The sequence below is a fragment of the Stenella coeruleoalba genome (assembly GCF_951394435.1).
Source record: "Stenella coeruleoalba genome assembly, chromosome: 6".
Lineage (NCBI taxonomy): Eukaryota > Metazoa > Chordata > Mammalia > Artiodactyla > Delphinidae > Stenella > Stenella coeruleoalba.
In genome coordinates, this window is record NC_137151.1 from 3976080 (window position 1) to 4004050 (window position 27971).

General features: G+C 43.2%; 1 protein-coding gene across 1 annotated transcript in view; it reads left to right on the forward strand.

Annotated features, from left to right (window-relative positions):
- Positions 1-3427: 3427 nt before the first annotated feature.
- Positions 3428-27971, forward strand: part of LOC307188368 (uncharacterized protein) — a gene marked incomplete at both ends in the record, with an annotated part of 70274 nt that continues 45730 nt past the window's right edge. The window contains 3 exons of the mRNA XM_079925374.1: positions 3428-3484; positions 3965-4075; positions 8619-12230. Of these exons, the coding sequence (XP_079781500.1) occupies positions 3428-3484; positions 3965-4075; positions 8619-12230 (3780 nt within the window). The remainder of the gene's footprint in view (positions 3485-3964; positions 4076-8618; positions 12231-27971) is intronic.

Here is a 27971-nt window from a genome sequence, read left to right on the forward strand (position 1 = left end):
CTAACAAATGGGTGAGACGTATGTACTTTAGGTGCAATGAGGTAGAGACTGCCTGAGTCCTTGGACAGTGTAGGGAATAATACATCCTCCTTGGACCCTTGTCAGTGTGAATAATTGACCTGGAAACCCGCATCTTTCAAAGAGTGAAAGATAAACCTGATTAGCTCAGGTTCAAATGTCAGACTTTTGTGAGGAGTGAGGTTTGCTAAGTGAGCGAATGTGACTGTGGGTAATACGGAAACTTGCTCCGAAACTAAGGCAAGAAAAAAACTTCTGGGTACCTCTGACCTCCTCAACTTTCCTCTGGTTCTGCTTTAGCCTCTCCCCACCCCACACCGTGTAACTGTCACTGCCCTATGTTTCTTTATTTACCTGACAAACATTTACTGGAAAAATCTTACCATTCGTGTGCCATGCCCTGAGCTATGCCCTGGAGGGATCACAGTGCCTCCTGAACCACCAGAAGACGACCTTGAGGACAGTCACCCCTCTCGCCAGAGGCTTCAAAGGAACTGCAGTTTAATTCCAATTATTTGAGTGAGTTTCCTAAAGAAAACAAAAAATCAAACAAACAAAACCCACAAAAACAGCAACAAAAACTTCTCAAGTAGAATAATAAAATATTTCATTTCTGTATTAAAATATTCTCACACAAATTGGAAAACTCAACACAAGAAGATACTGTATCTGTTGGCACAGTTCTAGTGCACACAATAATTGGAAGACGTGCATGTAAATCTGAGTGTACCTTTGAATATCACATTTGGGAAAATGTCCTGTGGATATAAAATGCTTATATGCTCACAGCCACAGAGTTATAATAATCATCGTTGCAGTGGTGATTCTGTATAGGTCTAGATTTCTCCAATATTTTCTTTGTGTTTACTCTGTACCAAGCCTCTGCTAGATACTATGGGGGATAACAAGACATATGATAGCAAGATATATAATTTCTGTCCCCAAGGTGTTTGTGAGCAAGCTGGTGTGAACAGAACTGACAGAATGGGGTGTTTAGTCTCCATGGTTAACATGAGGTGGTCAATATATCTTACAGTTTAGGAGAATATTTAGAATTTTCAGAGGGCTCTGATATCCTTACTTCATCTTCCCCAAAATCTAGTAAGATAAGCACACTTGGTGTTGTGGAGCCATTGACAGAAATGTAGACTAAGGCAAGAGAGAAAAACAGACCTCTGCCCCTAGAGAAGCCCAGGTCCTTTTTCTAGAAGGCGTCATGGTTATGTGTTACACGGGCCTCCTGTTCATGCCACGCTACTACACACTCGCACTGTCAGACAATCACTTGGGCCACAGTCAAGGTGTCAGTAGGGTCATGCTCCTTCCTGGAGACTCTAGGGGGGGAATTTTCATTTCTTTTTTTGTTGTGATAACATTTGAGATCTAATCTCTTAGGGGAGAATCCATTTACTTGCTTTTTCCAGCTTCTGGAAGCTGCCCACATTGCTTGGTTTGTAGCCCCTCCTTGGGTCACTCTGATTTCTGCTTCCCTCATCACATCTCCTTTCCTGACTCTCCTGCCTCGGTGTTTCTCTTATAAGGATTCTTGTGATTACATTGGGCCCACCCAGATAATCCAGGATAATCTCCTCAAGATTTTTAACATAATCATATCTGCAAAGTCCCTCTTGCCCTAGGCATTCATAGCCTCCAGAAGAGATTAGAACATGGACATCCTTCAGTGAAAAGGGGCATTATTCTGTCTACCACAGTCTAGAAGAAATGACAGGAAAAAGTTTGTGACTTTAGGTTGCAAAGTTTTTAAAATTAGACACACACAAAAAACATGATCTGAAAAAAAGAAATCCATGCATTGGGTTTCATCACAATTAAAACCTTTTGCTTTTAAAAAACATTGTTAATAAAAAGGCAAGCTGCAGGCTGGACGAAGCTATTTGCAAAACATATATCCAACAAAAGACTTGTATCTAGGATATATAAAGAATTCTTACAACTCAATAAGAACACAACCCAGTATTTTTTAGTGGGCAAAAAACCTGAACTGACACTTCACAGAGAAGATGTACAGATAGAAAAAAGCATACAAAAAGATGCTCAACATCATATGTCATTAGGGAAATGCAAATTAAGACCACAATATGATACTGCTTCACACATACTAGGATGGCTAAAATTAACAAAACTGACGATAGCAGAGGTGGGTAAGGGAGTGGAACATGTGGACTGTCATATATTGCTGGGGGTGGTGTAAAAGGGGATGGAGAACAGTCTGCAGTTTCTTAAGAAATTAAACATATACCCCTACCATATGGCCCAGTCATTCCAGTCCTCAGTATTGACTCAAGAGAAATGAAGCACGTGTCTGTACAGAATTGTACAGCATTATTTGAAAAGCCAAAAACTGGGAGCAACTCAAATGTCCCTCAGCAGGTGAGTGGATAAACACATTGTAGTATATCTATACAACAGAACACTACTTAGCAATAAAACCAGTTATTGACACATGCAACATAGACGAATCTCAAAATAATTGTGCTGAGTGAAAAAAGCCGGACAAAAAATACATACTGTATGATTCCATTTATATGGAATTCTAGAAAATACAAATTAATCTATCGTAGCAGAAAGCAGATAAAGATCGCCTGGGGATGGAGGGGAGATGAGAGGGAGGGATTATAAAGAAGCATGGGGGAACTTTTGGAAGCAAGACAAATGTTCACTATCTTGCTCGTGGTCATGGTTTCACAGATGTATGACGGTTTCACACAAACTTTAACTGTACACTTGAAATATGTGCAGTTACTTATGTCAATTATACCTCAATAAGGTTGTAGAAAAGATAGTGAAAGGGAGGGAAGGAAGGAAGGGACAGAAGGAGGAGAGAAGAAAGAAAGGAAGGCAGTGTCAACTTAGAAAAATGCATAAGGTCAGAGCTGTGAGCTAAGTTTCATTTGGGGCAAAATGAGGACTATAGCCCGGGAGCAGTTTCTCAGAGCTCTACATTCCTTTAAACATATGCTCTTAAACAAACCACGGTTGAGTTCACATTAAAAAAAAAAAAAGGAAATTCCCAGGGGAAAAAAAGGGGGGGGTGGAGCTAAAAACAATGAACTACAATGAACTACGGTGATAGATAGAAACCCAAATAAATGCTCGCTGGTTAAACTCTCTGGTTAAGTAATTGAAATGTTGGATCTTGAAAACCCAGCTATATGTTAGTTATGAAAAACACACCTAAGGAACATAGAAAGACTGGAAAAAAAAGAATGGAAAAATATATACTAGGCAAATGCTAACCCAAAGAAAGTTGATGTAGGTTTATTAGAGAAGACAGCCTTGAAAGTAGAAACTTTTATTAGGGATAAAGAGAGTTACTAAGAAATAATAAAAAGAGCCAGAACTTGTTTATGCACCTACTAACATAACACTGAAACGTGTCAACTGAAAGATGACAGAATTAAAAGAGGAAATTGACAAACGCAGCACTACAGGGGGTGATTTCAACGTACTTAATAGCAGATGAAAAACTAGTCAAATTATGAGGATTTGACAAGGATTTAACACTGAACAAGCTTGATGAGCTATTATTAAATCCTGAATGAACAAGCAGCGAATACACGATCTTTTCAAACACCCATGGAACACTTATGAAATAGTGTTACAGAACCAGGTCCGTTTTGCCGTCTGCCAGCAAGCCAAAACGCTGACGGGAGGTTTGCAGCAGGAGACTCTTGGTTTTTTTTTTTTTTGTTTTGTTTTTTTGCGGTACGCGGGCCTCTCACTGTCGTGGCCTCTCCCGTTGTGGAGCACAGGCTCCGGACACACAGGCTCAGCGGCCATGGCTCACGGGCCCAGCCGCTCCACGGCATGTGGGATCTTCCCGGACCGGGGCACGAACCTGTGTCCCCTGCACTGGCAGGCGGACTCTCAACCACTGCGCCACTAGGAAAGCCCTAAGAGACTGTTTATTCGTTTATTTTGTCAGGCAGCCAAGCGTGAAGACTGCAGACCAAATCTCAAATCCGCCTCCCGAAAGCGGGCCTCGGGGTATTTAGGGGCTAAAGAATACAGCGTGGGGAAAGGTGATTGGAAAAAGGTGTGATGATCGCAGTTCTGTGCAGCCATAACTAAGCTGCGCCTCTGCAGATTCCAAAGGTCACTGAGCGGACACTGGAGCAGGTCCCGTTGAAGGGTCGGGGTCCCATGCAGTCTTAACCAGCTCAGCTTCAACTAGACAGCTGACTCTGCAAAACAACCAGGCAAACATCTTACTGTTTAGGCTTATTGCCACTGGGAGGAAATGCAAGTCTTTTGTAGAAACAATTAAAATGACTTTGATTAATGAAGGCAGATTACAAGTGACACGGATTTAACTAATGATTACCCGTGGTTTCAACAGGAGCTTGTACTGTGCCATAAAGCCAGTTTCAACTAATCTCAAAGAATCATACAGACCACACTCTCTGATTACAATGTAATTCAATAGAAATCAGAAACAAAAAGATAACCAAAACCTACTTCTAAATAAATTATGCGTCAGAGAGCAAATCATAATGGAAGTTAGAAAAACAATAGAACTGCAAGATAATGCAAATACCACCTATTAAAACTAATGGCTTGCAACTGAATTTGTATTTAGAAGGGATATGTCTTGTCATCAAATACTAATGTTTTTTAAAGACTGGGAGATGAGGAAGTGTGGAGATAAAATGTAAATTGTATTACTGAGGAGTTTGAAAAGGGAAGAAGATGGGGTGCTCTGGGGGATGGGGGCAGGAATTCTGATGGAGAGAGGTTTGTTGCCCCGTGACTGAAGGTGAGGGAAGAAGTGAAAGTCAGGAGGGTTGGGGGCAGGGTGCTGGAGCCCATTTGTCAACACCATTCTCAACTCCCTAACGTATTGTCTGGACCCACTTCATCCCTCTGTGCAAACACCCACTGCATGCAGCTCTCTGTTTCTTACGGGAGAAAGTCCAAACACCTTGCCCTAGTGTCTGAAGCCTCACAAAATTATAGAGATAAGACAATTAGGAAGTGCCAGGCCTGTGACAAAATAAAGAGAGCTTTTCTGCTTAAAAACATTCAAATCTGACCCACCCCTAACCCCAGAAATAACTCTGAGCTTCAGCAAAAAGAACACTTTTGCCTGTAGATTCAACCCCCAGACCATCCCTGAGGGATAACCTTGAAATTATATGGATTTGTGCTGAGAAATTACGTATTTGAGAATTACTCCTGAAACAACTCAGGGGGCAAAAAAAAACTTTCTTCATAAGATTTAGAATCTAATATTCAACCAAATCAAATGCTTTTTTAAAAAAGGTACTCTTCATATTCAGCATTTAAACACTTTAAGGAATATTAAAGCTGGATTTCCAGTGATCTTGCACAGACTATACCAATTTTGTAATCTGAGAGAGTTTAGAGGGGTCCCCCCAACCCCGTCCCCATCAAAGGCTTTTTATTTTCGTTGAAACAGAGTGAGACCTCTTGCCAGCATACCTGAAAGTCAAAGAAAGGCTTGACTCTCATCAAGACTGAGGCAGGGAGTACCGTTCCTTTAACTGGCAGTGTCCTGGGTCACCATGCTGAGCAGGGGGTGGGGTCAGGAGTGAGACCTCTGACATCTTGGCGTAGTCAATGTCCAGATCATTGGTCATTTGGAATTTGGGACTTTGGAATTCTCTGGGCCTGAAATGTGAATACTGATGCCCATATGAGTCTGTGAGGTGACATCGAGCTATGACAGAGCTGAGGAAACGCTCTATGGTCAAGGGGTCCCTTCCCAGTTTAATAACAGGTCGGCGAGGTGAGGGAACGGAGGTGCTCTTGACGGCAGGAGTTACTGAGCAGAAGCAGAAGTCTCTGTAGGCCAGAGACTGTTGTTCCTGCCGCAGTGAGGGGCCTGCCACCTGGGAGTTGGACCACGGGAGCACGTGCCTGCAGTGGACTTGGGGGAGACCAGGGCTTCCCTAATTCCTCCCTCTTCTTGGATATCACGTGGCCACCACACAGCCCTGCTTTCCAAATGGTTTGACTTTTAATGTTTCCTTTCCTATTCCCAGCTCCTTTGTGCTTTGCGACATATTCGAAACTATAGTATCATATTATTTCCGATTTTCTGAATCTACCCTGTAGCTTAAATACCTCACCCATCACATGCTTTGGTGTTTGTCTGCTTTTCTCCTTTCAGGTAAAGAGGATTAAAAGCAATTTTATTTTGAGAAACCTCTAATGACAAGTCCTCAGAATCTGTGCTTGGGAAGGGCTGGTTGAGTGAACAGCCTCTGTACCAAGTTTGTGCGAAGGAGCCTTAGCTAGACGCAGGGCCAAGTGGTTGTCCTACTCCAGGACTGGGGAATCTTTGGAGCGTCTGAGAACTGAATGCTGGGTACAGTGTTATCACAAAGTTCAAGGTGTTGTTGTATGTATAATACAAGCTGCAACCAAGATACATGGATGAGTCTCTAGAGTATTATGCTGAGAGAAAGAAGCCAGCCCCCAAAGACTACATGCTGCATATTCTGGTCATCTGAAACTAGAAAAGGCAAATCTAGACTGTGTGGCAGAAACAGGGCACAGGGAGGAAGAGGGTCTCGGGTGGCCTCGGCCTGCAGAGGCTTGAAGCGGGCTTTCTGTTCCCCGCCAGAGTCTGAGGTCAGGCCGCAGCTGTGAGAGCGCTGAATCCTAGCCACTAGACCACCAGGGACCAGTGGCCAGTGACAAGGCCCTGGCCCGTCAGCTGTGTAGAAATGCATTTCCACATAGAGACGGAAAGTAGTGAAGCAAGTGAAGTGTTTATTAGGAGGAAAAAGGGTACATGTGGATAGACACACAGGCGGGCTCAGAGAGAAAGTCACGCCCTCGTGGTAGTTTGAATCAATTTTATGGGGCATTTCTTCCAGGTTTCCTTTGCCCAGTCATCTTGCTTTGCCTGATTCTGAGTCTGTATTTGGTACATCTCAGGGTCCTCCCATGAGTGTGGGCACATCTCTTAGCCAAGGTGGATTCTAGCGAAGAGGCCTGTGGGAAGGTTGACATCACCTATTATGGGGTGGCACCCCCTCCCTTTTTGACCCCCAAGGAGCCTTTCTGCACATGTGTAGTCAGGAAGGTCTCTTTGACTTTGAGAACGAGGAATATGTGGGGTTTTTTTTATCTCTTATCTGGGCAGGGTCCAGCCTCCTCTCTCGCTCCTGCTGTTATGGAGTTTCTGTCCACAGGGAAGAAACTTCAGCTGTTCAGCCTGGGGCCCATCTATCTCCTGCCTCAAGATGAGGAGTGACTGGGGAGGGTCAGGGACTTCTTTGGGAAAAGGAAATAGGATTTTTATCATGGTGGTAGTTACATGGGTGTATACATTTGTCAAAATGCTCAGAACTGTACACTTTTTTGGCTGCATCGGGTCTTAGTTGCAGCACGCGGGACCTCCGTTGAGGCATGTGGGATCTTTTTCGTTGCGGTGCATGGGCTGTTCGTTGCAGCACGTGGGCTTCTCTCTAGTTGTGGCCTGTGGGTTTTCCCTCCTCTAGTTGTGGCACGCGGACTCCTGAGCACGTGGGCACGCAGGCTCTTGAGTTGAGGTGCGCAAGCTCAGTAGTTGTGGCACGTGGGCTCTTGCCCTGTGGCATGTGGGATCTTAGTTCCCTGACCAGGAATCGAACCCATGTCCACTGCATTGTAAGGCAGATTCTTTACCACTGGACCACCAGGGAAGTCCCCAGATCTATACACTGTAAATGGATGCATATAAATGATATTATAACAAGTTGATTGAAAAATGTGTAATGAGAGAATGAAACTCTGCAAATACTTGCACAAGTTCTCTCCTTTTCCTCCTGTTCTCAAAGCTGTCTTGGGCATTTATAACATCCCAAAATATGATTGCAATTTCAATAATTCTTGTGTGTGGGTTTTTTTTCTTTCTTTCTTTTGGCTGCAGCAAACCTAACTCAGAAAACACTTCTAAGTGTAAGAGCCTTGACTTTAACTGGTTACATAACAACAAACAGAACACAAAGCAAGCATATATTCATTTGCTCTTTCTTGCTGAAAACATTAGGCACAGATATGCTTCTCACCATGACTCAGACAACAGTTCGTACTTAAACTGCACATGCTCATTCCGCCTATTCTGATTTTTAATAGGGTTGCTTTAACTATGTGCTACACTTTCTCCCTACTGTTTGGGTTTGGCTCCATCTCTTCTTTTCTGTGCTAATAAAAGGTAGCTCTTGGGCTTCCCTGGTGGCGCAGCGGTTGAGAGTCCATCTGCCAATGCAGGGGACGCGGGTTTGTGCCCCGGTCCGGGAAGATCCCACGTGCCGCGGAGCGGCTGGGCCCGTGAGCCATGGCCGCTGAGCCTGCGCGTCCAGAGCTTGTGCTCCGCAACGGGAGAGGCCACAACAGTGAGAGGCCCGTGTACGGCCAAAAAAAAAGGTACCTCTTCATATTTACCACTCTCTTCCTACAGGCGGTGACTGTACAAGGCCTCAGGGGGTCCTCTGGTTTTTCTCTTCACATGGGGAACAAATGAAACATTTCTGAACCTTCTTCCTTCTGACAAAGGCAGGTGCAGTGTACGTGTGTGCAGATGTCCTCAGGCCTTGTCTGTGACTCCTCTCTTCTTGCCCTTCCAGACTCCAGAGCCAAGTGTACACCTGCCAGGTGAAGGTGAGATTGAAGACAAGGAGCTCCCCCCTTCTCCCGCAGAACCAGAGGAACAGGGACGGAGCCGGGAAACAGACCACGGTGATTTTGAGACACTGTCCCACCAGAGTGAAAGTCAATCAGACACAAAAATTGACCCCTTTGAAAGTGCTTCCGACACAGAGCCCCTGCCTGGTGACCTCCTAGGGGGAATCTGCCTCACTCCAGATGGTACCTCTGAGGACAGAGAAGCACGCGGGGGATGCCGTGACACCCCAGCATCCAGAACCCTTCAGGAGCAGCATTCAACTGGTGTCCCTGGGCTTGACCCAGAAGAGGAACTAGACCTGTACCTTGACTTCAAGGAAGAGTCCTGCAAAAGTGGGGTACGAGCCTTTGCTGCAGTTGCTGGAGAAGTGAGGGCTGTGCCCCTTTGGGAGGACGTGGCGAGCCCGGAGCAAGCGTCACTGCTGGCAGGGACTGCTGACCACACACAGGGCTGTGCACAGGGGCCCACGGGCAGCCGCGGCCTCCCGCCAGCGAAGGCGGTGACTGTACAAGACCTCAGGGGGGCCTCTGGTTTTTCTCTTCAGAAATCCAGGTCTGAGAGTTACCTGGGCATCCCAGCAGTCTGGCCCTTTCTTCTCTGGTGCTGTGAACAGGGCCGGAGCTGGCCGAATATCCAGAACAGGGACAGGGGAACCCAGCTGCCTCTCACAGCCCCTCCGGGAGCCAGGACAGGGCAGGGAAGGACTCCGGGCCCCGCGCCGAACACAGGCTTGCTCTGCTCCCAGCCCGGCTTTGATGCCACCTGCCAGCTTCCTTTAGGGACGTCATGCCTCCTACATGCCAAGCTTTGCCATAGCGCCCCAGAAAAGACCGATGACAAGGGCAAGGCATTCCCAAGGCACTGCTGTCGGCACACGACGACGCTGAACAGGGCCCATTCCGTAGCAGAGTTTCCCTTAAGATACTCTGAGGGTCCTCTAGGGCAGAACTTTGTGAAGTTTGGGAGCCATCTGAAGGAAGGGACAGAAGCAGAACGGGCTCCAAGAACACAACACCCTCTTTACCCTGTTCCCACCCAACTGTTTCATTTGCTTCCTGCTTCCCCAAGGAAGGCTCCTGGTTTGGAGGATCAGTGTGAACCCAGCGCTCTTAGCTGGAAAAGGGCCTCTCAGGACACGCCCTCTGAAAGTCTCTGGCTGGAAAACCCGTCAGGACAGGAGTCTAGGTCCCGCCCAGTCTCTTCATGCCTTACTTCAGAGTTGGTGAGCTGCAACGCAGAGGAAGTGCTGGTACCAGCCGAGGGCAAGTTGGGACACGGCCCAGAAAGCAGAACAGAGGAACCCCTGAGCGCTGGCCTGGCACCAAATGCTGAAGACGTGAGTGATAAACAGAAGCACCTTCAGGACATTTCTGTTGAGGCAGGAAACCAAACCAGTAATTACACATCAAAGTATATCCTCAGTGAGAAAAGAAAGCCACCTGCTAGGGCCAAGTTCCCACATCATCCCAGCAATAGCAGGTCACAGGTGTGGAACAAAGACTGGGGGGTTTGCTCTGGAGTAAGCAATCGCTCAGATGCTCCAGAGACCACCCTGAAGTCAAGCACGACAGACACGTCAAAGGAAGCAGAAGACGTGATGGTTCCAGACCCCAACTTCACGAAAAATGCCTCGCAGGGTTTTTCAGGAGTCGCAGCTGTCGCCGTGTCTCACTGCCCCTGTGGGGGTGAGGAGTGTGACCAGGGGCACGAGGGTGGTTCCACGCCCTTGGCAGAGGGCCTCCCGCTAGAGCCCAAAGCAGACACGTCTTCTAAGGGCACCCTCGTCATTGTCGCTGTTGAGCAGAAAGGGCTGCAGGCCACCAGGAGGAAAGTGGGTCCTCTTCCAGAAACACAGTCCTGTGAGTTTCTGGAGGAAAGACCAGGGTCTCCCTGCAGTGCTGGAGCGACCCCATGTGTGGTTTCCCGCCCTGGGAAACCACAAACTTACGGCAATGAGTGTGAGCTGCCAGCAGCCCTCGGACTGCGAGGTGAAGACGAGGCTCTTCGGCAGGTGGCCCCAGCCGCAGAGCTTGGGACAGTTCTGATCCCCCAAGCGGCTTCGGAAGAGAGGCCCCCTGGCGGGGAAGAGACGTCTTCCCAAGGGCGCGCCGCAGGGGGCCTTCTGAGCACAGGGGCGCCTGCGGAAGAGAACCCGCCCGGGGCCAGCCAGAGCTCCGGGACCCGGGCGGCCAGGGAAGAAGCTACTGGGGCGCCCGGGGCCCAGGGCCCCGAGGACACGCTAGAAGTGCGCGCAGCACAGGGCGGTGCGGACAAGCGGCCCGGCGCCCAAGCCCCTGCCCGCACCCGTGCGCTCCGGCTGCCCGGACCGCCCCGCCGGCTCCGCCAGGCTTCTCGGGAGCCCGGGAGGCGGTTGGCGTTTCCCAAGGTGACCTCCTTACGGAAAGGCAAGCCCTCGGCCGCCGAGAGCCCGGGAGGGGGCCGCCCTGGGGGTTCTAACTGCCTGGAGGAGCTGTGCACGGACAGTCTGCCCCCGGTGGCCAGCAGGCAGAGCGCGTCGGGCCGGGTCGGGACTCCACGATGCGCGCACGCCAGCGCCTCTCCCGGGATGGGCTTCCAGGACGCAGGCCGAGGGCTCGCAGGGCTGACGGAAGGGGGCCACGTGGAGACGCGTGGGGACCTCGGTAGCAAAAGACAGTCCTCAGAAAGCTGCGACGCCAAGAGACTCAAAACCCCAGAGAAAAGGCTCAGCGCGAGGTTGGCCTCAGCTCACAAGACCCTTGCAAATTTTTTTGAGTCAAGAGTTTTGGAAAAAGAGAACACTGGTGAATGTTTTCCAGGTTCTTTCAAGGACCAGAAGAAAAAGAGCAGGCTGCACCAGACCTCCTGGCGCACAGTTCTGAAAAGCAAAGATGCTGAGGGCCCCAAAAGGCCCTCCTTAGTGAGTCTGGTTCCAGGACCGGAGATCTTGAAGCCCCCCAGACCTTCCCCACTAGGCACCAGTAGCCACCGCGAGGAACAGGCAGAGGACAAAGAGAGCTGCTACGTTTTTAGAGATCACTGGACACTCCCACATTCCCCCACACCTTTGTCATCCAGCAGTTTGGTCTCTTCAGATAACAGGAGAAAAAGTGAACCAACTATTACATGTACAAGCACTCAGGAAAGTGGTAAATACCTACCTTCAGGTAACTTTCCTGAAAAGTCTTGGCCTTTGTCACCCACCAGTCCTGAGAGGCAGCAGGCTGGGATCAGCCACACCCTTCCCTCCAGCTCCACCTGTTGCCTGGTATATGGAAGCCAAGGTGTGCCCTGTAAGCCCCTAAGCCCCAAGCCCCAGAGCCCCAGGCCTGGTGCCCAGCGGGTGGATTTCCGCTACCCTGGCAGGGGCAGGGCCATCTCAGCGGTTTCTCTTGGAAGCTCCAGCCATGTGGATAGCAGCTCAGAGGCCCCTGGAAGCCCCAAGGCCTGGACAAGCCTCCTACTTTCTCTGCAGGCACTAGACCAGGGTGAGAAGGAAGAGAGCAGGAAAAGAGGCCAGCATCCCTGTGGCCTGAGCACAGCACCCTCGCTTAAGGACCTTCTTGGGAGTGAGGTGAGTTATCTGTGACTCACACCAACCTGTTTATTTACCTTCTAAGGCACGAGAAGGAGGGGACCACACATGACATTTCCCTAAGTGAGGGGAGAGGAGGGAAGGGAAGGCCAGTCTGCCTTCCATGGAGACCGTCCCACTAACACACATGAATGCCCCACCTGAATCAACCCAGCCGGACCAGTTTCTTGGAATTTGCCCAACAAGTGGGAATTGGCATTTCATTGTAATCTTGTGTGGTCTCTTTTTTCCCTGTGTAATTCAAGCTACCTGAATTCCCGTTTTGTATCAACTGCCTGTTCATTATCTTTGGCCATTTTGTATCGGGTGATTGAGGCAGGCTTTCTTATGTCAACCTTCATCCTTCCCCGCTGTGACATTTAAAAAAGAAATTTCCCCACGTTGTTTTCTAGTATATTTATGGGTTTATTTTTTAAATCTAAACCTGATCCAGTTGAATTTGTTTCAGTGTAAGGAGAGAGATTATTGGTGCTTCTGAAATTCCTGGTAAAAGAAAAGGGTCTCTCCCCCAAAGCAAAGGCATCCACCGACGACAGGGAACAGGCTGGTGGGTCAGGCACAAGGAAGGGTATACCAGCTTGGGATTTCTCACGAGTCAGGCTGCCCTCGGAAGGAGGTAGCTTTGGGGAAATTCCGGAAAGAGTAGTCTTGGGACTGTGGAAGCAAACCTCCCTTTTCCCTGTCCACTCCTGAAACCATGTGCCCTCTCCCCTTTGCTTCTTTAGACAAATAGGTGTAGCGTCTCCCACGTGCCCAGCGCTGTGCTGGTGTGGAAGAGCCTCAGGTTCAGCGTTAGCCTCCGAGCAGGGCTAAGTGCAGGCGCCCTGCGCGCTGCCTCCCGGGTTCTGGCGAGGCCCCACCTTTGGCGAGCTGGCCACTCTGCCTGCGGCAGGTGTCAGCCACCCAGCTGTGCCGAGGTCTCCCTCTCCCCTGAGCTCAGGCTCTCTAGCCTTCCTACGGGTTCTGATGCGCACGCATACGAGGCCTTCTCTCTCGTAAGATTCGAAAGAGAAAGAGGAATAGGAACGAACGTTTATCCAGCGCTAGCTTCGTGCCTGGTCCTTTCCTGGCCCCTTTTCAATCAGCTCACTGCTTGCTAAACACAGCAGGCTGTCCGGGTGTTTGCTGAAGCCCCCGTACCTGCTCCTCTCATAGACGACACCTCCTGAGCACAGGGACAACCTGTGGGCTGCAACCAACAGGCGTGGGGCACTCACTCCGGCCTCCAGGCCCTGTGCGGGCTGCTTAGGAGGAAGCGAGCTGGGAGAGGTGGGAGTTCACAGGGTGTGTTCCCAACACACTGGAATTAGGCATTAGACATTCAAAGGTGATCACTACCAGCTGAAATTACGTCACTTTATTCAACATATGTCCTCATCGGTAAAGAGTTAAACATTAACTTTCAAGCATTTTTTTCCTTGTTGTGTTACTTATTTTTTTTAATTTTTATTAGTAAAGTTAAAAACAAAGTCAATACAGATGTAGAAGAGAAAAGGTAACAAAGTCTCCCAATCCCGTTTCACAGAAGGCAATAACGTCAGCAGTCCATGTGTGTGATCTGCATTATCTCCACACATACACAGGATTGTAAGGGGGATTTGGGAAGAGAGGGTTACACGGTGGGATCATACCCACGTATTACTCTGTAACTATCTTGTTTACTTTAATAAAATACGGCATGGGCTTCCCTGGTGGCGCAGTGGTTGAGAATCTGCCTGCCAATGCAGGGGACATGGGTTCGAGCCCTGGTCTGGGAAGATCCCACATGCCGCGGAGCAACTTAGCCCCGTGAGCCACAATTACTGAGCCTGCGTGTCTGGAGCCTGTGCTCCGCAACAAGAGAGGCCATGATAGTGAGAAGCCCGTGCACCGCGATGAAGAGTGGCCCCCACTCGCCACAACTGGAGAAAGCCCTCGTGCAGAAACGAGGACCCAATGCAGCCATGAATGAATAAATAAATAAATAAAAATTACAAAAATAATAATAATACAGCAAATACAGTCCTCCAGGGGTTTTATATACATTGTTCCCTAGTTGAAAGTCACATGCTATTTCATAGTATGGCTATATAGTATTTTAGTTAACTATTTTTTTATTGATTAACATTGAGGTAATTTCTAGTTTGGGGCCATTGTAAGTAATGCTGCAACACATCCTTGATCAGATGTCCGGAGGTATTGATGCTTTTATTTCTGAAGGATGTAAAAGAGGGATTGCACAATCAAAGGGTACATGTGTTTTTTGTTTTTTAAATTAATTAATTAATGTATGGCTGCGTTGGGTCTTTGTTGCTGCGCGCAGGTTTTCCCTAGTTGCGGAGAGTGCGGGCTACTCTTCGTTGCAGTGCGTGGGTTTCTCATTGCGGTGGCTTCTCTTGTTGCGGTGCACGGGCTTCAGTAGTTGTGGCACACGGGCTCAGTAGTTGTGGCTCATGGGCTCTAGAGCACAGGCTCAGTAGTTGTGGTGCACAGGCTTAGTTGCTCTGCAGCATGTGAGATCTCCCCGGACGAGGGATTGAACCCGTGTCCCCTGCATTGGCAGGTGGATTCTTAACCACTGTGCCACCAGGGAAGTCCCAAAGAGTACATGTGTTTTTAATTTGAATAGATTTCAGGTTACTTTCTGAAATGATTGTGACCATTAACAGATAGCAGGATACAAGAGTGCCCACTTCCTGACATTTCTCCAACTTAGCTGCTCATTGCTCCTTTTAATGTTTGATTATCTGAAATACATAGAGAACTTGATTGAAAAATAAAGACATTATAGTGTTAGTTAATTCAGAGTAAAATCAAGTAGTAGAAAAAGATTATTAGGACCTAAATAATATAATCATAAAACTGACTTAACAGTGCTATACATACAAATGTATATGTGTATATATGTACACAGTGGAAAACAACATTCCCTTGAGATTGTCCCTGTGCTCAGGGGGTGTTGTCTAGGGGAGGAGCAGGTGCGGAGGGTTTCAGCAAACACCTGGACAGCCTGCTGTGTTTAGCAAGCAGTGAGGTGATTGTAAACTGCCCAGGAAAGGGTCAGGCATGAAGCAGGTACTGGATCAATGTTCATTCCTATTCCTCTTTCTATTTCAAATCTCACAGGAGGAGTGAGAAGGCCGCTTATGCTTGTGCATCAGAACATGTACAAAGGAAAGAGAGCGGCAGATACATGAACACAGTCAGGGAAGGCGGGGAAAGCTCTGAAACGTTTGTTCTAGCTGAAGCCCTGGGCAGTAATGGACAGAAACTGAACTTAGAGCTAGGGCTGAGGCTCCATCTAGTGGTTGCTCCTGGGAGAGCAGGCTGTGATTGCAGGAGCAATTTGCAAGGAATTCAGCCGTGTTCCCATTTCTTCCTTCCACAATGCTCTTGAGACGCAAGAGTTCTTTTATTCCAAAACAACCATTTGTAACATTTTGTTAAATTTACTTCCAGATTTCACTCTATAAACAAATTTTATGTACTTAACATGGTTATGATCATGCCATCTATAGAGGCTTTAATTTTCCAAGATTTCACATCCTGCACTTTGTTTCTTTAAAGCTCTTTTAAGTTGAGAAATACAGAATCATACAGAAAAGCATAGTACACAAATGTGTAGATAATATATTTCTGTGAAACAAACTCTGAGTAACCTCCACCTGAGTCAAGAAACACCACACTACTACCCTTCCTGCTCCGAGAATCCTTCCTCCTAACTGGCCCTAGCCTCTGTGCCAACTTCTATGATATTCACTTCCTTGCCTTCATTATAATTTTACTGCCTAACTTGCACCCCCAATCGATGTAGTTTACTTTTGCCTGTTTTTGAACTTTACATAAATACAACCATATGTATTCCTTTAAACCTTACCCATTCTGTTTGCTCTGATTATGTTAAGACTCATCCTTGTGGTGTGCGTCTAAAGTTCTTTTATTTTCATCATTATGTACAATGACTTCAGATCAGCATACCACAATGTGTGTATCAGTCAGCTGTTGCTGCTAGGACAGTTCGTGCCCAGGTGTCTACTGCACGTGCACATGCATTTCTGTTGGGTGCACCTCCTAGGAGTGAAATGGCTGGGTCATTGGGGCATGCATATCTTCAGCTTTACTACACACTGCCAAATATTATTCCAAAGTGACTGTGCCAGTTTACACTCCCTCTGTAAGAGTTTCCTTTGCCCCGTATTCTCATTAACGTTTGCTTGATGTTGTCAAGCAATTTTAGCCATTCTGCTCGGTGGGTAGAGGTGGTCCTAATTTGCATTTCCCCGATGTCTAAAGAGGCTAAGCACCCTTTAAATGCTTTTTGACAATTTGGATATTCTCTTTGGGGCTGTGTCTGACCTAATCTCTTGTCCATTTGTCAATGAGGTTGTCTTTTTCTTACTGACTGTACGTATTCTGGATACAATTGCATTGTTGGTTAATGTGCCACCGATATCATTTCCCACTCCATGGCTTGTCTTTTTCTTTCTTTGGTGGTATCTCTTGCTGAACGGAAGTTCTTAATTTTAATGTTTTCAAGTGTATCCATCTACTCTCTACCCCCAGGTCATGACTAGAATCCCCTAAATTACCTTTTTTAAAGCTTTCCTGGACTTGTTTTTTACATTTAGGTCTCTGAGATGTCTAAAACTGAACTTTGTGTTCCGTTGGCCTGTCTCTCCATCCCTGTGCCATTTCAGAGTCTTCATCACTGTAGCTGTATGTACTGTTGCCGTCCAGGTGACCACATCCCCTCGCCTTGTTCTTTTTCAATTTGTTAGATATTTATTGAACACCAGCTGTGGGCCAGGCAATATTCTAGGCACTAGCATTGAAGAATCTATAAAGCTCTCTGTCCTCAAGAGAAGGGCAGGTGTGGTGCGAGTGAATAAAAAGTTGGGCAAATAAGATTATTTCAGATATTGAAAGGAGTACAAAAAATGAAATGGAATTAAGAAATTGAAAAGGTTAATGAGATGGGGGCTCCCTTGGCTTAGAAGTGTGGAGTCTAACATTAGAGCCTCTCAGGTGGCCCTCTCAAGTCCAGCCCAACTTCTCAGTGTCCTGGAAGAATTCCCTCACCTACAGACAGCCATATCATTTAGCCCTCCACAATGTTGGCTTACACTGGGGAGATCATAGCATACTTGTGTGTGTTTGTATGATGGAGAACAGGAGGAAGCAGTCCTCGGGGGTAAAAGGTGCTGTTTACATGTAGAGATTTCTTCCCTTTTCAATTTCAGGTGCAGGGGCAAAGAGCTTATGATTCCAGGAAAAGCAATTTCTAGCATCTTATTGATAATCTTACCTGTACATAGATTGGTTTGCACTCCTGGCTAAGGGGGCTTAGAAGGAAACCAAGATCAAGGGGAAGCAAGAAGAGGAATAGCTGTGGGAGGGTGAGAGGAACAGGGGAACCTAGAAATTTAGAACACCTGTGCATGTTTTGTTCCCCACTCTGTTACTTACTAACTCTGAACCTTGGAATAAGACCACATCAGGACTCAGTTTCCTTAAATGTAAGGATGGGACTAGGTGATCTCTTAGGTCTCTGCTAGGTATAGCATCAACTTTATGAATGAATGCTGGGTAGTTTTCCTGACCTTCACCCGTACTCTTCTCTGACTGGGGTAGCAAGGATCCAAGGTGCTGTTTCTACTTAGATTTTAAATGAGGGTGGCAGGAGTACATTGTGAACATTTTCCAACCTTGAAAAATCTTTTGTATGCTAAAATTTATATGGAGAGGAACAGTCCCTAGAATAACTAAAACGATTTTGAAAAAACATAATAAAGTGAGAGGAATCTGCCTACTCAATATTAGTTAAGGCTACTCTATAAAGTATTCAAGATATTATGGTATTGGGGGAGGGATAGACACATAGATCACTAGAAAAGAGTAGAGAACCCCAAAACAGACCAACACAAATATACTCAACTGGTTTCTAGGTGAAACAGCAATTCAATGGAAGAACAATAGTCTTTTCAACAAACAGTGCTAAGGCATTTGGACATCCATGGGAAAAACAAACTCAACCTAAACGTCACACATTATTCAAAAACAACTCAAAATTAATTAATCACACATTCCAATGTAAAACATAACACTATATAGTTTTTAGAACAGGAGAAAGTCTTTGGGTCTAGAAGATAGTAAAGAGTACATCCATAATGGAGAAAAATGATAAATTGGACTACATTAAAATCAAAAAAACTTTTGCTCTGCAAAGACTCTGGTAGGAGGATGAAAAGATAAGCTACACATTGGGGGGACTTTATTTGCCAACCACATATCCAACAAAGGAGTAGTTCTAGAATGTAAAAGAACTCTCAAAACTCAACAGTAAAAATACAAACAGTCCAACTAGAAAACAGACAAAAGACATTTCATCAAAGAGGATATACAGATGGCAAATGTGCACATCAAAAGACTAGTGACATCGTTAACCATCAAAGAAATGCAAATTTAAAACACAATCAGAATGATTAAAATAAAAATATATCAGAATTCCAAATACTGGTAAGGATGTGAAGAAACAGTATCTTGCACATTTCTGGTAGGAATGTGAAACAGTACAGTTACTCTGGAAAAAGGTCTGGTAGTTTATTATGAAGCTACACCTGGGTTTATCATATGACCCAGCAATTGCACACTCTTGTGTTTGTCTCAGGGAAACGAAACTTAATTTACACATAAACCTAATACATACATGTTCATAGCAGCTTTGTTCATAATAGCCCTAAACTGGAAATAACCCAGATATCCTTCTATGGGTGGATGGTTAACAAAGTGTGGTACATCCATATCATGGAATAGTATTATAATATAGTATAGTAGTAGTATTCCGTGGTATGAATAATAGTGAACTGTTGATTCATGCAACAATTTCAGTGGATCTCCAGGGAATTACAATGAGCAGGAAAAAAGACAATACCAAAAGGTTATATATTATAGAAACCCATCCATATAACATTCTTAAAGTGAAAAAAATAAAGAGATGACGAATGTATTAGTCGTTGCCAGAGGTTAGAGGAGAGCCGAGTGGGTGAGGTTATGAAAGGATCCTGAAGTGATGACACTGTTCTGTATCTTGACTGTGGTGGTGGATACTTGAACCTACATGTGTGATAAAACTGCATAGAACTAAATATACCACACACACACAGGCACACACACACACACACACACACACGCACACACACAAATAACTGTGAAGGAAACAGGGAAATCTAAGTAAGGTCTGTCAGTTGTATCAGTGTTTCATCCTGGTTGTGATATTGAAGTGTACCATTGTGAGAATCTGAGTACAAAGTACACAGGATCTCTCTGTAGTATTTCTTACATCTGCATGAGTATCTACAATTATATCAAACTTAAAAGTTTAATTAGAGAAAAACATTTATACCATTAGTTTAATAGCTGCGTGGTATTCATTTATATGTAGGTATCATAATTGCTAACCAATTTTCTACTGTTATGAACAGTTAGGCGTTTACAACTTTTTAAATAATGCCACATTGAACATCCTTGTAAATAAGCTTTGGGGAATGCCTTGTTCTCCCTGTTTTTGAGGGTAGGGTTTTTTGCCTTTTACTTTTAAAAAGTTATCAAAATTATGCATGCACATAGTTATAAAATGGTGCTAAGATAGTGCTTCTTAGAGTTTAAAGTGCATCTAGATCACCTGGGCTCTGTTGGGATATGGGTTCTGACTAGGTGTATGGGCGAGACCTGAGGACGCAGTTCTAACCAGCTTCCATGTTATGTGACACTGCTGATCTCCTCCACCCCCAACTCGGAATAATGAAGGGTTAGAAGACTTCCTTTGGAAACAAGATAGCCGCTTGGCTCGTCCCTCCCCCACCTAGAGACAATCAAGTTAGGTTTTAATAATAATTTTAAACTGCTGTTTTGATTTATTATTTAAGATGTTATCTATTAACCTCCAGTCATGGTAGTCCTGAAGAATCAGCATCTCGAATTTCGTCCCCTCTGCATTCCTATCCTCCTAATATCTTTCCCACTTTATGGCTAAATCAGCAGCAAGTGTTTATATCATTGTGGGCGTGCAAATATTATTCAATGTAAAGCCAAGTAGTGAACTATAGTGACACTTCTTTTTTTTTTTCTGGAGTTAATAATGGTTGCATTTTTCAAATGTGTGATTTTCTGTAAGTCTGTCCTTAAACTTAACTCTCTCTCAGATCACCTATAACCCATTTTCCAAATGTTCAAACATGTCAGTATTCTATCAAGTCTCTCCTTTCTCCTAGAGGCCTTCCTCCTGAAACCCTCTGACCTACTGCTGTAATTCCGATGACTTGTTCTCCAGGAATTCTGCATAACTTTCTTCTCTGATTTCCTGTTTCTTGGATCCTGTGTCTACCTTTACTCCTATATTGTGCTCAAAAATATCTCCCTGTAGCTTCCTAAGAAAAAGCACATAGGAGGTATAGATGTAGAGTTTTTCGCATGTCTCAAAAAAAAATCTTTTTTTTTAACTTTTATACTTGGTGGATAGTTGGGCTTTGTGTAGAACTCCCAGTTGCAATTACTCTTCAAAAACCTGAAGGCACTGCTTCACTGTGCTCTAGCATCAAATGCTGCTGGTGAGAAGCATCATGATGTTGTTCCCAGCCATTTGTGTGTGGCCTGGGTTTTTTTTTTTTAATTTAGAAGCTTTTAGGGGTTTCTCTTTTATCCCTATTGTTGTTAAATATCTTATTGTTAATCCCGGATGTGAGTTTCTTTTTATTCACTGTACCCATTCAGTCTAGATACTCAACCTTTACTACTGGGAAAAATATGTATTATTTACTTGATAATTTCCTTTCCCCCTGGAATACCTGTTAGAGGTTGTAACTCCTTGACAAGGCTCTAATATTCTTCCCATTTCCACATTCCCTCTCGTCATCTTTGATTTATTTATTTTTTTTGGAAAGATTTTCTCAAGTTTATTTCCAACCCTCCTATTGAATTTTTCCATTGTTCATTGTTCTCTAATTTTATTTTGTAATAAAAAGGCTTTTTTCTGATTATATTAATTATCCATTCTCATTAAAAGGATTCCAACAATACATAAAAATATAGAGAACGTAAAAAATTCCCTGTAGGTTAATATTCAGAATATACAAACAGCTCATACAACTCAAAGCCAAAGAAACAAACAACCCAATCAAAAAATGGGCAGAAGATATAAATAGACATTTCTCCAAAGAAGATATACAGATGGCCAAGAGGCACATGAAAGGATGTTCAACATCACTAATTATTAGAGAAATGCAGATCAAAACCACAATGAGGTATCACTTCACACCCGTGTATACTCATATGCTGTTGGTGGGAATGTAAATTGGTACAGCCACTATGGAAAACAGTATGGCTGGCTGTTCCTTAAAAAATTAAAAATAGAGTTGCCATATGATCCAGCAATCCCACTCCTGGACATATATCCAAAGAAAACTCTAATTCAAGAAGATATATGCACCCCAGTGTTCAGAGCAGCACTATTTACAATAGCCAAGACATGGAAACAACCCAAGTGCCCATCAACAGACGATTGGTTTAAAAAGATATGGTATAGCTTTGTGACCACCTGGAGGGGTGGGATAGGGAGGGTGGGAGGGAGGGAGACGCAAGAGGGAAGAGATATGGGAACATATGTATAACTGATTCACTTTGTTATACAGCAGAAACTAACACACCATTGTAAAGCAATTATACCCCAATAAAGATATTTAAAAAAAAGATATGGTATAGATATACAATGAAATATTACTCAGTCATAAGAAAGAATGAAATATTGCCATTTGCAGCAACATGGATGGACCTAGAGAATATCACACTAAGTGAAGTAAGTCAGATAGAGAAAGGCAAGTACTATATGATATCACTTATATGTGGAATCTAAAAATAATCCAAATGAATCTATATACAAAACAGAAAGAGACTCACAGACATAGAAAACAAATTTATGGTTACCAAAGGGGAAATGGAGTCGGGGGGGGAGGGATAAATTAGGAGTATGGGATTACCGGATACAAACTACTGTGCATAAAATAGATAAACAACAAGGATTTACTGTATGGCACAAGGAACTATATTCAACATCTTGTAATAAACTATAATGGAAAATAATCTGAAAAAATATATGTATCTATAACAGAATCACTTTGCTGTACACCTGAAACTAACACAATATTGTAAACCAGCTACACTTCAATAATAATTTTTTTAAGCCCTGTAGTCATATGCCTTTGTGGTAGTCAACCTAACATTTAGGTGACCATCATTTTATTCTTCCTTTCATACAAACACACTGTAGCAAAGCCACACATACGATTTGATATAAACAGGCTCTCATTTGTGTTGTTTTATCACAGATGCTCTTCCTGCCCTCCTCCCACCTCAGTGTCACCGCACAGTGGCCTCCATTAGCATGTGCCTACCACCTAGTGAATGGCCTCTAGATTTTCTCCGTAGTCTATAATCGTAAACAGATGCATATACACGTGTACATGCATACACGCCTATACTAACACCGCAGACGCCCTTTCTGTGTCTTATGCTCACCGCCTGACAACAATCACATTCATGAATGTGAATATCTCCACAGTACTTGTAGTTCTAAGTAATAGCTGCATAATATTCCATGGTGTGAGTGTATCAAAATTTGTTCATTTCACCTGTATATAGCTACACACTTTTTTTCCAGTTCCTGGCAGCTACAAATATTAATTTAGTAAACCCCATTTTATATATAACCCTATAGATAGGTATATTTTAGTGAATACAGTCTCAGGAATGGCATTGCCAACGATTATAAGAATTTTAATAGGTTCCAGATTGCCTTCCAGAAAGGCCATACTAATTCATATTTCCAGTAGCTTTTTATATTTCTCCTCATCTCCATCAGTAATGAGCATTATAATCTTATAATTCTTGGGTTTGGTTTGATATTGCTGCTTATGTTTTAAATTCTTATTTTGATTCAATTTTTTAGCACATATTTATTCAATTAGAGTTGCTTTTTCTTATTCCCTCTTATTCTTTTTTAAACTTTTATTTTAAAATAATTAGAGTCACAGGAAGTTGAAAATTAATACAGAGAAGTCCAGTGTACCCTTTACACAGTTCCCCAAAGGTAACATCTTACATAACTACAGAACAACATCAAAGCCAGGAACTGACATTGGAAGAACATGTGTGTGTGTGTTTCTGTGCCATTTGATCACATATGTAGATTCATGTGACAACCACCACCAGCCAGATACATACTATTCCACCAGCCTCATGCTACTACCCTCTGCAGTCAAAACTTACTTCCCCTCCCCTAAGCAATTTCAACCACTAATCTGATCTCCATCTCTATGATTTTGTCATTTCAAAAATGTCACCTTTTGAGATTTGCTTTTTTCACTCAGCATAAATCCAGTGATTTTCATTGAGTTGTTGTGTGTATCCATTCCTTTTTATTGCTGAGTACCATTCCATGGAATGGCTTTACCATATTTTCCTTAACCAATTACCTGTTGAAGGACATTTGGGTCATTTCCAGTTTGGGGCTATCACAAATAAAGCTCCTATAAAGATTTTTGAACAGGTTTTTTTGTGGACAAAGGTTTTCATTCCTCTGGGGTAAATGTCCCATCAGTGTGACTGCTGATTTGTATGGTAAGTATATGTTTAGTTTTTTAAGAAAGTGCCAATTTTTTTCCAGAGTGGCTGTACCATTTTACATCCCCACCATCAATATATGAGAGATCTGGTTTTCTGCATCCTTGCCAACATTTGAAATTTTAGATGTATTTCATTTTAACTGTACTAATAAGCATGTCGTGATCTCATGATTCTGACATACATTCCATGAGGGCTAGTGATGTTGAACATTTTTCATGTACTTATTCACTGTCTTAGCTCGGGCTGCTATAACAAAATACCACAGACTCCAGCTTAAAAAACAACAGAAATTTATTTCTCACATTTCTGGAGGCCAGGAAGTCCAAGATAGAGGTATTAGCAGATTCAGTGTCTGGTGAGAACTCTCTTCCTAGACAGCCTCTTCACTGTAATGTCACATGGCAGGAGAGGGAAGGGAGCTTTCTGGGGCCTCTTTTATTAGGGCACTAATCTCATTCAAGAGGGCTCTACCCTCATGGCCTAATTACCTCCAAAGGCCCCGTATCCTCTATACCATCACCTTAGGGAGTTAGGATTTCAACATGTGAATTTGGGGGGACACAAATATTCAGCCTATAGCATTTGCCATACCCGTATATCTTCCTCAGTGAAAAGTCTTTTCATATTTTTGCTCATTCTCTAATTGAATTGTTGATTTTTACAGTGGAGTTTTGAGAGTTCTTTTTTATGAGGTATATTGGACATATAACATTGTGTAACTTTAAGGTGTACAACATGTTGATTTGATAGAATTATATATTGCATTTTATATTGCAATATGATTACCACTGTTAGCTAGCATCTCTATCATGTCACATAATTTTCATTTCTTTTTTGTTGTGATAACATTTAAGATCTAATCCCTTAGCAATTTTGCCATTTATAATACGGTATTGTTGACTATAATCACTATGCTGTGCATTAGGTCTCTAGGACTTGTTCATCCTCTAGTTGCAAGTTTGTACCCTTAAACAAAATCTCCAAAATTACCCTGCCCCCTAGCCCCTGGGAACCACCACTCTACTCTCTGATTCTACAAGTTCAGCTTTTTTAGATTCCACATGTGACTGATACCATACAGTGTTTGTCTTTCTCTGTCTCACTTATCTCACTTACCCTAATGCCCTCGAGGTCCATCCATGTTGTCAGAAATGGCAGGATGTCCTTCTTTCTCATGGCTGAAATATATACCACATCTTCTTTATCCATTCATTCATTGATGGACACTTAAGTTGTCTCCATATCTTGGCTATTATGAATAATGTTGTCAAACATGGGAGTGCAGATATCTCTTTGATATCCTATTTCCATACCCTTTGGCTATATACCCAGAAGTGGGATTGCTTAATCATATGGTAGTTCTACTTTTAATTTTTTGAGCAACCTCTATATTATTTTTCATAGTAGCTGAACCAATTTACATTCCCACCAATAGTGCACAAGGGTTCCCTTTTCTTCATATCCTTACCAACACTTGTTATCTCTTATCTTCTTGATGATAGCTACTCTGATAAGTGTGAGGTTGTATCTCACTGTGGTTTGATTTTCATTTCCCTGATGATTAGTGATGTTGAGCATCTTTCCATGTACCTGTTGTCCACTTGTATGTCTTCTTTGGAAGAAATATCTGTTCAGTTCCTCTGCTTATTTTTCAATCAAATTGTTTGGTTCTTTGGTTACTGAGTTGTGTGAATTCTTTACATATTTTTGATATTAACTCCTTATCCAATATATGGTCTGCAAATATTTTCTACTCTTTTGTAGGTTGCCTTTTCATTTAGTTGATTGGGTTTTTTGTTTGTTTTTGCTGTGCAGAAGCTTTTCAGGGCTTCTCTGGTGGCGCAGTGGTTGAGAGTCCGCCTGCCGATGTAGGGGACACGGGTTCGTGCCCCGGTCCAGGAAGATCCCACATGCCGTGGAGAGGCTAGGCCCGTGAGCCATGGCCGCTGAGCCTGTGCGTCCGGAGCCTGTGCTCCACAACGGGAGAGGCCACAACAGTGAGAGGCCTGCGTACCGCAAAAAAAAAAAAAAAAAAAAAAGCTTTTCAATTTGATGTAGCCCAGTTGCTGACTTTTGCTTTTGTTGCTTATGCTTTTGGTGTCATATCCCAAAATCATTACCAAGACCAATGTCAAGGAGCTTCTTCTTTGTTTTCTAAAAGTTTTACTGTATTCAGACTCATGTATTTTTGTTTTTGGGGTTTTTATTCTCCCTCACAGTTCTGGAGTCTGGGAAATCTAAGATCAAAGTGCCAGCCCATTCAGTTTTTGGTGAGGGCTCTCTTCCTGGTTTGCAGGCAGTCACGTTTCCAGTCTTATGTTTATGTGTTTAATCCATTTCAAGCTAATTTTGTGAGTAGTGTAAGATGGGGTACAATTTCATTTTTCTGCATGTAGTTATTTAGTTTTCTAGATAGATATCCTTTATTGAAGTGTATCAGGGTAATTCTGGCCTTGTAAAATGAATTTGTAAGTATTCTCTCTTCTTCGATTTTTTGGAAAGTTTAAGAAGAATTGGCATTAATTCTTATTTAAATGTTTGGTAGAATTCTCCTTTGAGACCAACTGGTTGTGACCTCTTTTGTGTTGGGAAATATATGATTTGGTCTGTTTAGATTTTCTATTGCTTCGTGATTCAGTCTTGGTAGGTTGTATGATTCTAGGAATTTATCCATTTTCTTTAGGTTATTCAATTTGGTTACATATAACTGTCAATAGTAGTCTCTGATGATCCTTTGTATTTGTGTGGTATCACTTGTAATATCAACTCTTTCATTTCTGATTTTATTTATTTGAGTCTTTGCTCTTCTTTTCCTAGTTAGTCTAGCTAAAGGTTTGTCAATTTTGTTTATCTTTTCTAAAAAATAACTTAGTTTCGTGACCTTTTCTATTGTTTTTCTGGTCTCCATTTCATTTATTTATGTTCTTATCTTTGTTATTTACTTCCTTCTGATAACTTGGGCTCAGTTTGTTGTTGTTCTTTTTCTGGTTCCTTGAGGTATAAAGTTATGTTGTTTATTTGAGATCTTTTTTCTTATTGTAGGTATTTATCACTGTAAATTTCCCTCTAAGAACTGCTTTTGCTGCATCCCCTAGGTTTTGGTGTATTGTGTTCCATTTTCATTTCTTTCAAGATATTTTTATTTCAATTTTTATTTCTTCTTTGACCCATTGGTTGTTCAGGACTGTGTTGTTTAATTTCCACATACTGATATGTTTTAATTTTCCAGTTTTCCTTCTGTCATTGATTTCTAGTCAAACTATTGTCTAGAAAGATATCTGGTAATATTTCAATCTTCTTAAATTTCCTAAGACTTTTTTTTGTGACTTATCATATGATCTATCCTGGAGAATGTTCTGTGTATGCTTGAGAGCAATGTGTATTCTGCTGCCATTGGATGGAACGTTATGAATATGTTTGTTTGATCCATTTGGTCTAAAGTATAGTTCAAGTCCAAAATTTTCCTATTCATTTTATCTTTTCTAAAAAGATAAACACTGGAGTCTCCTATCCTACTATTGTATTATTTTCTACTTCTCCCTTCAGATATGTTACTTATCGCCTTAGTATATTTAGCTACTCCAGTGTTGGGTGCTTTATACTTATGACTGTTATATCTTCTTCATGAATTGACCCCTTTACCATTATAATATGACCTTCTTTATCTCTTATTACAATTTTTAGCTTAAAGTTTATTTTGTCTGATATAAGTATAGCTACCCTGCTCTCTTTTGATTTCCACATGCATGGAATATCCTTTTTCATCCCTTCTCTTTGAGCCTATGTGACCGTAAATCTGATTGAGTCTCTTTTAAGCAGCATATATTTCTTTCTTTTTTAATCCATTCAACCACTCTCTGCCTTCTGATTAGAGAATTTAATCTATTTACATTTAGAGTATTTACTGATAGGAAAGGACTTATTAATCCAATTTTGTTAATTGCTTCCTGGCTGTTTTGTAGTTCCTTTCTTCCTTTCTTCCTCTCTTTCTGCCTTCCTTTGTGAATGGATGATTTTTCATAATGGTATGCTTTGATTCCCTTCTCTTTATCTTTTTTGCATCTA